The 15,826-nt window shown below is 43.2% G+C and overlaps 1 protein-coding gene across 1 annotated transcript in view; it reads right to left on the minus strand.

The window, feature by feature from the left end:
- ARHGEF25 (Rho guanine nucleotide exchange factor 25) overlaps nt 1-15,826 on the minus strand; it is a 62,758-nt gene that overhangs the window by 21,056 nt on the left and 25,876 nt on the right. The window contains exons 2-7 of the mRNA XM_044443319.1: nt 15,290-15,600; nt 10,670-10,747; nt 9,031-9,158; nt 7,009-7,075; nt 1,703-1,806; nt 1,490-1,559 (exon numbers count right to left, since the gene is read on the minus strand). Coding sequence (XP_044299254.1) covers nt 1,490-1,559; nt 1,703-1,806; nt 7,009-7,075; nt 9,031-9,158; nt 10,670-10,747; nt 15,290-15,600 — 758 coding nt within the window. The remainder of the gene's footprint in view (nt 1-1,489; nt 1,560-1,702; nt 1,807-7,008; nt 7,076-9,030; nt 9,159-10,669; nt 10,748-15,289; nt 15,601-15,826) is intronic.

The following is a 15,826-nucleotide window of genomic DNA, read 5'->3' on the forward strand; positions in this document are numbered from 1 at the left end:
AACTGCTGCATCCTGCATGAGCTCCAGCCACTAGACCAGCCTCATGGGCAGCCCCGCATAGAGGACATTGCAGCAATCCATTCCTGAGGATCCTAGCACCTGTCCCACTGTGGCCAAGCTATCCCTGCCCAGGACAAGTTGTAGCTGGCAAACCATCTGAAGCTCATAAAAGGCACTCTGAGCTGCCACAGGGCTCCAGTGACAGTGATGGATCTTGAATTTACCCCAGACTACAAACCTGATATTTCAAAGGGGATGCAACCCCTCTAGAACAGGCAATTAAGTCTATCTCCCAGACTCTGGGCCAGGATTCAAACTCAGTTTCTTGGCCTTCAGCCAGCCCATCACTGAGTCTAGGCACTGATCCAGGATCTGCACAGCCTCACCTGATTCAGATGTCACAGGGAGACAGTGCTGTGTGCTGGCACTTGGCTCCAAATCCCCTAATGACCATTCCTAGCTACATGGCCAATAAGCAACATTATTTACCATGTGGCCCTTTACTATTTTTTAAAGAACGCAACAGTATCTCCCACATGCTCCCACATTTGAGAGTGACTTTTCAAAATCCGTTTCCTTCCTCTCTTTCATATTCAATAACATTTTAAAAATGTTCACCTTCAGTGTGAAATTGACTAGACTAGAAGCTGCTTATGACCTACTAGTGAATTTCACAGTTCCACTAGCTGATATTAGACTAGGCTGCCTTGAGCAACACAGGGGGCCTGTGTGCAGTTTTTCATGGCCATTGTTATGGGGTCTCTGCCCCTGCTGGGCAGCCAAAACTGCAGCTATTTTGTAAAGAAACAACATATATGAGGAACACATGCCATGTTTGCAAGCAGCATTGCATTTCTGAAGGTCTCCTAGTGGGAGTGAAATACTGCTTTGAGTGAGTTTGGGGGAGGCAAAGCATCTCTCCAACCCACAAAAGCTTCCCATCTCTTGGGGAGGGGCAAAGTCTCTCCCTGTAACTTCTCCATTGCATGTGTACCATTCTGAAGCTAACAACAGAATTGGGCTAATGTTACAATAGTGGGCAAGTCACTTCTACACTTACCTGTGTAGAAATGATGGTCTGCAAACCACTTCCAGTGCCCTCTGTGTTCAGAGACAGCCTGTCCTTGACTTAAAATGCTTGAGATGAACCTCTGGGATACCAAGCACTACCATTTTCTGCAACTTGCCCTGAACCAATCACTATGTGAAGACAGTATGCTAAGCTAGATGGACACAGGAAAATAAGTTGTGCAGAGCTGATTCAGATTGAGGTTCCACCTAGCCCAGGACTGCTTCCAGCTGTGGTCATCAGCATCTTTTGAAGCCGCTTACATGACAAGCCATGCATGTAACAACTATGGCTACTATTTGATCCCAGCCCTCAGTAATGAGAATTACACTGCTTCACAGTGGGGGGTTCTATTCAGTCATTAAGCCCGAGCTGGGCAGCTCTTCTGCTCTTATTTTAGTAATGGCAGCAACAACTCACGTGCTTTATGAACAGGTCCGCCAACAGTTCAGGATCTTCGGGACACCTTTCCAGCTGCTTCAGCAAATAGCTGTAGTCAGGGGATGAGAGGGAACAGCAGTTGGTTGAGATCCACAGGACATGTTCTCTTGACCATACCCACTGCTTGCGTTCCATCTCATAGGCTTTCCCCCATGTCCTGATGCACCCAGGAACAGATGTTCACTCACTCACTCTTTGTGCCAGTCGTAGATCTGGTGGATGTTCCCAAAAATTATCTTGTCTTTGCCCTTCATATTCTCGGGGATGCCTCGGGCATTCATGGTCGCCATGTAACCCTGCAGAAGTCAAAACAGTAGGCTAGTGCAGGCTGCCTGCTTAATCTTTAAGATGGTGGAGGGAATAAATTGGAGAAGTGGTGGAGACTGATCCCAGCCCAATAATTCCTGGGCTGGTGGAATCAGTGCCCAGAAGGAGAGCGCAGAAGAAGACAGGAACAAGGGGACATGGGCTTAGCCTGGTGACCGGGAAGGAAAGGTGTGTGTGCGTGCATGTTACTCACAACAACGTTTTTGTTCTGGGGAACCCTGAGCGTCTACCAAGGGTTTTACCAGAAAAGTATCACTAATGGTAGACAAGCCCATCTTTCCCTGAAATGTGTGGCAGCAGAACACTCGAGAAACCAGTGCATTCTGTTTATATGGAATAATGAGGAGGAAGCAGGAATGGGGAGGAAGAATGCAGAGCAAACCCTAGAATATACCTCTCCTCAAAAAATAATCTGCAACACCATCTGGTGTTCCTCAAAAGACAAACTGGTGTGAAAATAGTTTCCTGAAGACAGAACATTTGGAAAACCAGTGCAGTGCTGAGCTGAAGACAGGACTATTTATATGCCCATAATAAAAATTCTAATTTTGCACCTGATGTGCAAAATAGTGCATTACATGCCTTTAATGTACATCACATGAATCCAGTTTAAAGTTGATCAACCTGCATGCTTTATTCTGAACTCCAGTATCTTAGGGCCACTAGCTCGGTGGTTTGGAGAGAGGCCCTTTCTGAAAACTCAGTCTCATGAAGAAACGGAGTTGTATTTGTGAAGATACAGTGGAGTGGTGCATTGCTACCCCATTGCTCAATAAGAAACAAACCTGCTCCCACCTTCTAGTCCTTTGGCTAAAGTATGGAAACCCCCAGAGATAAATGAAAAGCAAAGGAAGTGAAGATGTCGTGCTCCCTTTCGTTCTGCCTCCTGGTACTGACCAGTGCGCAGATGGTATTTTCATACTGCCACCATTTTTTTAAAGTAAAGCTGCCATTTTGGTCCTGTTTACCATGGCTGCATTGCTTTCATGTCTTCCTGGATTTGCTGGGCTTGCTGACTACTTTGCAGGCTTTTCTGGCTTGGTGACAAATTGCTGAGCACAGGACATTCATTTTTCTGGCTTGAGCACATCCTGGTGGGCACTTAGCACTTATTTTTGTCATCTTATTTTAATAAAATGTCATGAAATAATTTTCATCAGAGACAGGTTTGCATCTAATGGCCATTATTGGACTGCATAGACCACAGCTTGCCAGAATCTAGTGGGAACAAGTGAATGCTTGTCCCTGACATCCTATGGATTGTTGTAATCTGAACTGGGTATAAATGTACAACACCAGCATTATTATGAAGTCTTTGTTTAGAGTCAGCAGCACAACATTTCTGGCTATGTGCTTGCAAAATCTAACATTTGTGCAATTTGTGATGGCCTGATCAGTGGCAATATAGTGACAGAAATGGTTAAGGACCTAATTTAGGAGGTATTCCTCAAATGGAAAAGTAAATAAGGTTAACATAATAGTTGTAAAGATGTAATAATACTCAAAGAAAATATGTACCACGTTTTTAAAGGAACAAACAAGTGCAACAGTAAGCCAACATGCTTAAATAACAGAGCCAAGCAGACAAGGCAACATGATTTTCATTAAAAAGATGTTTTGCCTAAGTGAAGAAAGAGCAAGAATGAACACAGATTTTGAAAACCAAACATAGATGTACAATATAGCAAGCGGCAGAAAGGAATATGCAACAGAAATGGCTAAAGATATTAAAATATATGAAAACCCCAACCATATGTTTCTTTAATTGTATAAGCAAAAAGCCAGCCAGAGAGGCAATGGGACAAAGGGGACAAAGATGTGAGAGGAGTCATTACAGGAGGCAGGGAAATTGCAGAGAAAATAAATGAACTCTTTGCTTCAATTCTCAATATCAAAAGATGGTGGACTTATATCCATGCCTGAATCAGTCTGTTTTAGAACTGAAAAAAGAAATGAAAAGAATCCAAGGTTTGTGGCTGAGGGCATTCATCCAATGGTTCTTAAAGAACAAATAAAAAACTGCTGAAGTATTAGTTAAAATATGTAGGATTGCTTAAATTAGCTTCCTTGCCAGAGGACTTGGAAAGGCAACCAATATTTTAAACAGTCTTTTGAAAAGGAACGGAGGGCGGGGGGGGGGGGGGCAGGAAAAGATCCAGAAAATTACAGACCTGTCCCAGGTGCAGTAACAGAAAGTACTATTAGGAATAAAATTGTTTTTAAAATAGAAGAAGAGCAAGCTTTGCTGAGGGAAGAATAGCAGGCTTTTGGAAAGGGAAGTTTTGCTTCACCAACATTTTAAAATTCAAGAAAATATGTAAACATGCAGGCAAGTCAGTGGACACTGCATTTTGATAAAGACTATAGCTCCTAAGTTTGACAAGCAATGGAGGATAGGAGCAAATGGTAGAAAACATTATCAGAACTGTGTAAGAATCACTCCTATTTATTTTGTTCATACATTATCTAGAATCCAGTGTAAATACAAGGTGGTCATGTTGGAGAATGACACCAAATTATTCAGGAAAGTAAAAGCCAAAGAAAACTGTGAAAATCTGCAAAATCCTTTCCAAAGAGGGTGTCTCACTAACAACACCATAACAGATTAAATTTAAGGTAAGCAACTGTAAACTGATAGCAAAAAGCTGACTACAGTTCAGTAAGCAGAAGAAATGTACATGCTATTTTAAGGCACAATTCAATGCGTGTTTAGATAGAAGTCCTACAACTTTCATCACTCTCCAGTCAGCACGGATAGCTGGGCAATGCTAGGAGCTGTAAGAATTTTCCATCTAAAAATGCATAGAATTGCACCCCAAATATTAGAAATTACAAGTGGGAGGTGCACCAAAATGCTCTTGTTGTGCACAGTGCTTTTTTTGTAAAAAGAAAAAAAAAAAAGGGCTGGAACTCACCTCTTGGGGTCACACTTTTACACTAAAAAAGATTTTCAATTCACCAACTTTTTTTGAAACAAAGAACTTATTTACCTTTTGCACATAGCCAGTCACTCTACACACACATAAACATAATGGTCGCCGCCGGCAGTAAGCACTCAGCGCGCGACCACACGACCGATCCGAAGCTGAGCAGCGTCCCGGGCCAAGCAGCGCCCTCACAAGCAGCGCGAACACACACGCAACCCGCAGGCACTATTTCAATGCTTTTTGCTGCTGACCTGCTACGCCCGACAGGGCGATTCACAATCACATGGAAAAATCCGTCAAAAAATGGTGCCGGAACGCCATTCTGGTGCGTTCTATGACAAAAAAAGCCCTGGTTGTGCAGTGCTCCTGTTCAGGGTTCGAAAGTGCCTTCTATTAATTCTTCATGGATCTTTCATTCCATTCCATCCTACCTTCATTATTCTATGCCCACTGAATGTGCTTAGTCCTGACTGTTTGCAGGTTTTCAGTTTTACTCCCTTGTGGATGTTTTTTCTAAGTATTTTTGTACTTCTGCAAACCTTTTATACCCCTACAGACTCAAGCTTGTTGAGACCTCCCCCCCCCCTTTTTTTTTTTGCATAGATGGTGACATTTTGGTTACCAGGTGAATTAATTCACTACAGTGTACAGGAAAGGGATTGATGTAGTCTATAGTATAGCATCATTTGGAATACTGTATACTTTTGCAGATGATTATCCCTTTTAAAAAAACATATCACAGTACAGAGCTGAAGGAGAACTCACAGAAATGAGTAACTAATGAACTGAGGATACAGCATATTTACTACAAGGACAGGTCTGAGAAAGTGAGTATTTGTAGTTTAGAAACGAAAAAAAGATAACCAAACAGAGATAGGGCTTTGTTTATAAAATGACAGTGCAGAGAGAGTAAATACAGAAAAAAAAATCTCAGAATGCTGGATGTAGCCAGTGAGTGCCCTTAGATAGCAGCAGCACAGAAAAACAAATGCATTTATCTAGGCAAAATCAAATTACAAAGTGAATTGTCACAAAATGAGATAGTGGTAACTGAGATAACTTTTCAAAAATCATGGTGTCTCCTTCACAGAGACAGAGACAGATACACATACGCATATAATCTCCCATTCTCTCCCTCTCCAAGGGGGTCACTAGCACCTCTCAAGGGTGTAAGGCATGGGTCCTCAAACTATGGCCCACGGGACGGATCTGACCCGCCATGGCCATCCATCTGGCCCGTGCGACTGTTTGTCGCCCATGCACGGGCTCGCTGCGCAGGCTGGGAGATGACGGCTTGCTCACTCGGAGATGGTTTTGGACTTGCTGGGAGATCTCCGAGCGAGGCACCTCACCAGCCCGCGCCCCCAGGTACCCCCACCTCACTGGCCCCCAACGGTCACCATAGCCTTTCAACTGGCCCCCTATTGAAAAAGTTTGAGGACCATTGGTGTAAAGGATGCAATAACACCTGGAAGTCTGACTGCACGGGCCTGTATGATTCTTCTTATAAGTGGCATTAAGGACAATATATATGGGATATGACTAAAAACTATGAGAAAAGAGCAGAGACCCATATAAGGCAAGGATGCCACATCACTCAAAAACTAGATCCCTTTGCAGCTGTTACAGTTGGCATATTTACAATAACTGTGAGGACTAGAAACTGGTCTTATGTTAAAAACCAAACCAAACCAAACCAAACCCTCTTCCAGATGAAATGCTGTACAAAATTGTGTGTGTGTGAAATTACTTAAGAAGAACAGATGTAGCCAAGCTGATGTCATTAGGATAGCAGGGTCTCCAAAGGGGCAGTTTTCTGATCCTAGGAGACTGGGTTAGGTGATAAAAAGGAAGATAGTGGGGCCTTGGTGAAATGCAGCTGGGCTTTCATACTGGGCAAAGCTCTTTTTTCCTCTGAAAAAGCACCACTGATATACCACATAAGGAATGGGATGGTCAATCTGGCAGGCAACAGCTGCCTAGGGGTGGAGGTGGGAGGGGCACAAATACTTGAAAGACCCACAGAGTGGATCGCTGGGACCAAGTATGATAATTAATCCACCCTTCCTACTGCCCTGCCACTGCTGAGGACAGCAAGGAGGGTGCATCAAGAAAAACAAAAGTGAACAAGCAGCGCAGCTTCACTGGAAGATGGGCAGTTTCTTGCTCAAGGTCACACAAACATCTGTAGAGGGCCCTGCTGGATCAGTCCCAGAAATGGAAGGGATAGTTGGCAGCTGGTACCTCCACAATCTTGCCCAGGTCCTCCACATACTTCTTCTCAGTCTCGATCAACTCCCTGAGCACAAACCTGCAGAAAAGAGGAAGCAGCAGTGACACTCTGTGACCCTTGTTCCCTACCTTTCCATAAATCCTCCCCATCTCCCCTCCTCCTTGCATGGCACCTACAGGCTCCTGTCTTCAGATTATGCTACAGGCGATGGACAGAGCAGGTATACTTCAAGAGCACAACTGTGAGGTCATGGATTCTCCCAAACTATTCAAGGCATTTTTATACATGAACTTAGTAGAGGGTCAGGGTCAATGACAATTCAACGACTTTTGATACCGTTGACCATGGTATCCCTCTGGAGAGCTTGGTTGCCTGGGAGTTGGTGGCTCTACTTTGCAATGGCTCCTTTGTGACCACCTCCAGTTGGTGGAACTGGGGGACTGTCTTTCTGCACCATGACACTTGTGCTATGGAGTCCTGCAGGGCTCTATTTTGTCCCCCGTGCTATTCAACATCTACATGAAACCACTGGGAGAGGTCATCTGGAGATAATGGGCTGAAGTGTCACCAGTACGCTGATGACACTCAGCTCTACCTCTTGTTTTCATCTAATCCAGGTGAGGCAGTGATAGTTCTGAACCAGTGTCTGAGCTCATTAATGGACTGGATGCGGGCCAATAAGCTGACGCTCAATCCATACAAGACAGAGGTGCTGTTGGTGGTCAGTCCATCTGTTCAACTGGGGAATTTTCAACCTGGGACAGAGTTGTGCTACCCTTAAAGGATAACGTTCATAGCTTGGGGGTGCTACTGGACCCTGAGTTGTCACTTGTCTCACAGGTGAGTTTGGTGGTCAGGAGCACCTTGTAACAGCTTAGGCTGATTTCTCAGCTATGTTCCTACTTGGATGAGCGGAGCTTTGCCACAGTTATCCATGTGCTGGTAACCTCTTGCCTAGATTACTATTATACTCTCCATGCGGGGCTGCCTTTGAAAGTGCTCTGGGCACTTCAATTAATCCAAAATAGAGTAGCACAGCTAGTAACAATGACCAGTCTGAGAGACCACATCATGCTGGTCCTCTGCCAACTGCACTGGCTGCCTGTTATTGCCCGAGCCCAATGTAAGTGCTTATGCTTACATTCAAAGCCGTAAATGGCTTGGGGCTGGGATATCTGAAGGAGCACCTGTCTCCATAGAGCCCTACCAGGCCACTAAGCACTTCAATAGAAGCCCTCCTTTGTGAGTACCCCTGAAAAGAAGTGAGAGGAGAATTGGTGAGAAAAAGGGCCTTTTCTGTTATGGTACTTCGTCTTTGGAATTCTTTCCCTCAAGAGGTGCAACTGGCACCCTTGTTGCTCCGCTTTCTCCACCAGGTAAAGACTTTTTAATTTAGTACTTGCTTTTAGAATAATCAAGGTTTTGTCACACTATTTTGCTGCTTGGATTGAATGCTTGTTTATTTGTTTCCCCCTTCTGTATTTTATATTAGGATTATAATGTTACTTCAGATGTTATAGTTTTAATCTTATTATGGTTTTTTATGGCTAAATTGTTCCTGTTTCTTCTGAGCCACCCAGGGAGCCCCTGGGTTATGGAGTGGCATACACAACAAACAAATAAATAAATACAAATACATTACATAAATAATAAATAAATTCCACAAGCATTTGCACTGTGAAAGCCCAAGGTTCATTAACTACTACTTAACCTCCTAAGGCAGCCTTCTGCAGCCTTGGGGCCTCCAGATGTGTTGCTCTAGAACACCCATCAACCCAGTCTGACATGGGCAAAGCTCACAGTTGAGGAGAGTTGTGTTCCAAGACGAGTGCATCACACTGGGAGGAAGGCCACCCTGAGAGGTGCACCCAGAGCACACACAAGCTGACCGTACTCTGAAGCAGCTAAACATTCCTGGCTCAGTGCTCTCCAGGACTACACCTCTGTGCCTCCTGCAGCCCGACGCACTTGTTGACTTCTCCCCACATGCCCTTTTCTCCCTGTATGCCAGCACACCAAAGGAAATCACTTACATACTCTTTTCTAAGGCACTGCGCCTCTCCTCCTCCTCCTGTTCCTCAGAGGCTGGGGGCTGCACCACAGGTTCCACGGGGGGGCCAGGGCTTTGGGGATCACTGGGGAGCAGAGAGGGGTCAGGACCCTGCCATGTGAGAACAGAACCCGTAGCATTTTACAATTTTTGTCAATGAGCAAATGAAAGGGAACGGGAGAGAGAGGCCCAGGTATGCATCACATCCTTTTGCTTAAGCCAAGAAAGGGTAGTCCTCCAGGCTCACATCTTCCCCAAGCTCACTTAGCTCTGACAGATCAGTGGAGGGAGATGCTCAGAGACACAAGGACACTTTCCCACTTGGTGCAGACATCCTGCTTTCCATGTTGCTACCGAAGTGCCCAAAACAGAGCCAAAGCTAATTTTGTGGGAAACATTCCAAATCATTTTATTGCTTTTATATACTGTTCAACAGCTATACATGGCTCCCATATTAGACGTTTTCCTTTTTTAAAATTTAATTTCCCATTTCAATGGGAAATTTTGTTCACATTTTGCATTAATACTTTTTACACCTATACAATAGGAAAATGCATATAAAACTAAAATAATTTAAAAGTATCTTATTTTCTATTTGCTTTGTTTTCATTCAACTTTAATAAAGAAAAGTTTAAAAGAGATAATTAACATTTCCTATAGAGGTTATCAGAATAATTAATTCCACAGATATGCCTCTAGCCACACATATCATATCTACAATGGAAAGAAACAAAATGATATTGATTTATGGAATTGTGAAGAAATAGAATATTATTTGAAAATCCTTATATCACTTCTAAACGAAAATATAAAAGTAATTTGTTTCCATAGCTGCTAGATATCATCCTTCATTTTCCAATTCATATTAAATTACATCCAATCCTATCCATACCTTCTCAAGTCCCATTGAATGCAATGGGGCTTAAACGAGTATTAACTAGTTTCATTAACTAGGTCACATTTTTTTTACAGTATCTGTCAGAACATCCAGCTTTTTCCATCTTGCTGTTATCTCTGCTTTTAATGTCTCATGTTGCATAGCACTTAAAACACATATCTTAAAATCATGCTAAAATTTCAAGATAACAAAATATTAACAGCCCAGTCTTAGACACAGAAAAGTAGGTACAAACAAACCTGTTGCAATCAGTGGGCTTTATACAAACATTATTATTATTATTATTATTATTATTATTATAACATTTCTATGCTGCCCCTTGCCGAAACCTCGGGGCGGCTTACAACATGAGATCAAATGCATATGACCAAACACTATTACAAGCTCTCCAAATTCTGCATAAGTTTGTTTTTCTAAATCTACCTAAACATCCATCAGTGTGCCCTGGGTGTTACATATATATAAAAGAATTTGTTTAGATGCATTTCACTCTAGTCTAGAGATGGATTTAGCCACATCCACTCATTAAAAAAGGTTACTAAGAAGCACCCAGCCCACTGGCTGGGCACAGAGGTAAATCCAGAAGCAGCTGTCCATTCATGCCAAGGTCTAGACCTTTGTGATGTGCTGACAGCCACTTTATCCCATGGAGGATTGTTGCCCCAAACCCTGCCACATATACAGTGCAAGGCAACCTTGCCACTTCTGCTGTTTCTCAGCTTACCTGGGTGGGTTTTCCTGAGCCATTTCCTTCTAGCAGGCTGGAGAGCAAGGAAAGGTCTGGGAGATGAGCATTGCCTTCCTTTAATACAAGGGAAAGAACAGAAGAGGAATCATGCTGCATCAGAGAAAAGGTTCACCTAGTCCAGCATCTAGTGTAGACCACAGTGGCCAGCCAGATCTCTGTGTGAAACCCAGAAGCAGGATGTGATGGCAACAGCACCCTCCTTCCTACATTTCCCTGCAACTGTGTACATTGGCATATAGCCTGTGATACTGGAGGTCATACAGAGCCATCAGAACTAGTGGTCACTGATAGGCTTCCAGGAATTGTCCATCCAGGTTGATGGCCATCACTATATCTTGTGGAATGTGAATTTCATATAGGCATGTGAATTTCAATTGGCATGGGGCGGCATAGAAATGTTTTAATAAATAAAAAAAATAAATAGTACTATGCACTGTGCAATTAAATACTTTAATTGTTTGAATCTTCCACCAATCAGATTAATATGATGGCCCCAGTTTTTAGTATAAAGGAGGAAGAAAAATGTCTCCGTATCTTCTTTCTCCCTATCAACCATGGATAATTTTTATGCCTTTATCATGGGCTCCCTTATCTCTTTTCTAAACTAAGCAGTCCCACATATTATAGGGGAATTGCTCCAGCTCCTAAATCATGTTTGTTGTACTTTCTGCATCTTTCAGCAGAAAGTACAGCACGGTCATTGACACTGACATTGGTCAGTGGTCATCCAGCACATCCAGAGGGTATGAGGTTGAGAAAGTCTGCACTAAGCATTGCATACAAAGCACTGTATAAAAAATTCCAGTGGCTTTTTTCTTTTTAAGGCAAAGGGATCCCAACTCTGTGTTTCACTTGTAACTTGGCAGATTTGGTGGATGCGGTAATTTTCTCTTCTACTCCCCAATTCTACTTCCTTGCAACTGCCCATTCATTTTAATTTATTTTCCCTCCAGCTGGGCTTGGAAACTGGAAAGTGTCCTAGACAAGGCCTAGGAGAGATGGACTTTTGTATCACTGGAAAGGAGATATCAGCCTAGTTACTGAGCCAGATCCAGAACTATGAAGTTCTGTTGAAGCACCTACATTGTGGAACTCCCTCTCTATTTTATAGCAAAAAGCAGGGTACAAAGGCTTAAATAAATACGAATATTAACAAAACTTCTAGCTTTAAATAATGATTTAGGAAGGTATTTACTCTGCCTTCTCTGGGCCTTTTCTGAAAATCCAGCCTCTCCAATGGATCTACTCAAATCTTTCAACCAGAGTTAAATATATAAATCAAGGGAATTGCTTAAATTAGGCTTAAATTAGAAACACACAGAAATTGTGTTTCTGCTATTTGAATCTTCAAGTTCCTTGAATTTTTGAAGCATAAAGGCACAGTGGGGGTGATAACAGGCAAGCAGAATAGACTTTAGTCTGATAAACATTAGACATTTTTCAGGGGGAGTGAACAGGAGTGTTTTCAGATATGCATGTGTGTTTTAATAAAAGTAAAGATGGTAAAACTCATTTTATCTTCTTGTTCCTCAAAAAAGATTCAAGGAGAGTAATAATCTTGTTACCCTGTTTATTATTAAAACAGTAAAATAAGAAAAGCATTGTCTTAAAATATTGCAAAAAGTTTGAAGCAGCTGAGCATAAAACAGTTGCCAAAAGAAATCCAGTATAACAATCAAGACAGCTTCCAAGCAGATTAATACGCTTAACAGAAAGCCCATCCTGAAAAGAAGTGAAGGGGCTAAAAAAGAGATAGCAAGGTACATTCCCCCTAGGACAGAGGTCCAAAGGCAGAGTGTAGCCACCCAAAAAGGCCTTCTTTTTAGTCCCAGCCTAAGCTAGCCAAAATTATTTATTTATTTATTTAAAGTTTTTATATGCCGTCCCCATTGCTACACAGCCTCGGGATGGCTCACAACACAAATAAACAAACAAATAAAATTACAATTACAATTAAAACTTGGAAACACACTGGCTGCATAATTAAAACTATAAATATTAAAGATTATTAAAATACTGTTTAAATAAAAAGGTCTTGGCCTGGCGCCGAAACACAAATAACGACGGCACCAGGCAGACCTCTCTGGGGAGCGCATTCCACAGATGGGGCGCCACCGCAGATAAGGTTCTTGCACATTTCATAGCCATGCAGAAAAAAGTATTTCAGCAGGTGTAGAAGAAGATGTTTCAGGTGATGTAGTTAATCATGAAAACTACACCAGCTGAAATTCACTTTTGTATACAGGTATGAAAAGGTGCAGGAAACCTGCATCCTCCTTTGATGGATTTTGGCTATCCTGTCCCAACCAGATGTATGGGTTATTGGGACATGCAACAAGGACCCTGTTGAAGATTTCAATATACAGACAGGCTTGTATGGGAGAAAGCAGCTCTTTCGATTACTTTTAGACCCTTTTATTGTATGGGACCCAGGATATCAGCAGAACCTTTGAATTACATGAGAAAACAAGTGTGCTTCTTATTCTATTCATTTGTCCTGACTTGAGGGAGGAAATCAGACTGTGTCAGAGAAAATCCGCAACACAGAGATTAACAACATATAATACAGGGATGGAAGAAAACACAATCTTTTCCTAAAGACAGAGAGGGGGAGGGAGGAGGGGACAGACAACAAATCTACAAATGCCCTCATGGGCACCGTGGACAAAAGTCAATTGTAGCCTGGTGTCCCAAGTTACCCATCTTAAGTCACAATGATTCCTCTACAACTACCAGGCATTTATGTTGTACTAGCAGTACAGAAAGCGGTCTCTAACCTGTGGGAATGCAAAGGGACCCAGAAGTGGGTGGAACCAGATGATGCCAGTCTAAAAACAGTCCTCCCAAAGCCAGTGCTAGTCCCACCCCAATGGATTAATCCAGTTTCTAGTATGTGACCCAGTATCATGTAAATTCAGAATATCCAGGTCTGCATCTACATCTAGGATGCTGCAGCAGTTTCAGGGGCTTCATGATACTTTAGTCCCTGCCACACATGCACAGGGTCAGAGGCCTACTTAGGGTCCCCACTCCCCTATTTCAGACAGTATGGGATCAACCTATAGGAGTGTTCTATGACATACATTGTGGGCTTGGGGGTTCTATTTTAAGTCTCTACAGAGCCTTCAGACACCTAAAATAGTGCTCCCAGGGTCATGGTGCAAACAAAGCCTTCCAGAACATTCTTTCATGTTGCCAATAAGGCTCCATGTAAAAATGGAATTCACTAACATCGCCACAGAAAAGCAGTGAAGGGAAGAAGGAAGGGCTAACAAAATTAGAAGATGGGATGTTTCAGGGAAAACTCAGTTGCTGTGGGAGCAAGGATTGCTCAGATGCTACAATTATGATCTACTTCAATGAGAAAAGACAACCCCACCTGTTCTCTTTTGAAAAAATATAATCCTACATATTTGTTTTCCTTACTTTCTTGGGAACAAAATGAAAGGAGAGAGAATTTTGGGTGGTGCAGAGATGTATCCTGTCCGTATCCCTTGGGATGACCAATGAAATCATAGAACAGTGGAGTTGGAAGGGGCCAAGAAGGCCATCAGGTCCAACTGCCTGCTGTTGCAGGACACCAGTTTACACCATCCCACTCAGATGGCTGTCCAGTTTCCTTCTGAATGTCTCTAGGGTGAGAGGGCCCACCAACTCTCTAGGCAACTGGTTCCACTGTCATATTGCTCTGACAGTGAGGAATCTTTTCCTGAATCTGAATTGTCACAACTTGAGTTGATTATTCCTTGTCTCACACTCTGATATCAGTGAGAAGAGATCTTGACCTTCCTCTTTGCAACAGCCATTGAGGTATTTATAGAGTGATATCATGATCCATCTCAATCTTCTCTTCTCAAGGCTGAACATACCCAGTTCTCTCAGCCTCTCCTCATAGAGCAGTGTTTCTAAACCCTGGATCATTTTGTTGCCTTCCTCTAAACCCCTTGGCTTTAGTAAAGTTTCCATTTGAAATTCTTCCCCTCATTCAGATTATGAGTGTGTGGTTGTGGTGAGAGCAGCTTTCTCCTGCAGTATGTTGCTTGGCTTGCTTCTTCAAGTCATCTCTAGATATTTACTCTATGAGCACACTTGTGTTGAGACTACATAGACTGATCTGTATGGGGCTGGTAATTGGCTAGTGCTGCCTTGTGGCAGGAAGTTGAACTAGGTGGCCTCTAAGAGCAGTTAATTCGCAATATCTACTTTTGGTTTGTCAGAGAAGGGAGATCTGAGCATTACACAAAGGGCATTTCCTTCTTTTTTCTGGAACTATGGAACTTCTAGGTGGTGCTGTAGTAGTGCAAATACATGAGAAAAAATTGCACATTTTACCTTTCAAATTCAATGTCAAAATTTTCCCTGCTCTTAAAAAAAAAAAAAAACCCTCATGGAAAATGTTCCTTAGACACAGAACCTTTAGACAACCATGAGTAAGAAACGACAAGACATGATAAATGCTTTCTGCAGGAAAGCCCTAACTCTGCAAATCCGTGTTCACAGTTTTGTGGCATTCTGTGGCCAAGACGGCATAAACCAACCTGCAGGGGACTGTGAGTCACCAGATGGTCCCTAACTGCACAAGTCCTTTGCACTCACCGTGCTAACTGGCTCCTGTGGGGCAGGAAGTGGCCCTTCTGCTTGGCCCAGAAGGCCCAGGTCGATGCTCTTGCGATCCTCCTGACGCCCTTGTCGCCGAGTCCGGCCCTCTGTTTTCCTGAGTGGGCGTTCGCCCCGAGGTAGCCCACCAGCACTTAGCTTGCGCACAGGGTTGGTCAGCCATTTCTTGAGGGTGCTGACCGAATGTCGGGAAGCAGGGGAGCTGGGAGCCGAGCTGCTGGATGCCTGTGGCTGGACTGAGGCCACTGAGGCAGAGATGCTGCCATCACTGCCTGCAATAGAGTAGGGATCTGCCGGGAAAGGACAGGCTCAGTCAGTGCATACACAGACAGATCTTGAATGGTAGTCCAAAGTATACATAACATCGAAGGCAGAGCTATGCTTTCTTTTCAAGGCAGAAGCAGATCGTTTCCAGAGGAAGTCACACCCGTTGACCTGGGAGCCTTTCCCCGTAATTACCAGGAGGGTTCCTACGTGTTGAGACAAAGGCAGTCTGGACATGCTCAAAAGCACCCA

Source organism: Varanus komodoensis, unplaced genomic scaffold, assembly GCF_004798865.1.
Source record: "Varanus komodoensis strain SLA01 unplaced genomic scaffold, ASM479886v1 scaffold41, whole genome shotgun sequence".
Classification (NCBI taxonomy): Eukaryota; Metazoa; Chordata; class Lepidosauria; order Squamata; family Varanidae; genus Varanus; species Varanus komodoensis.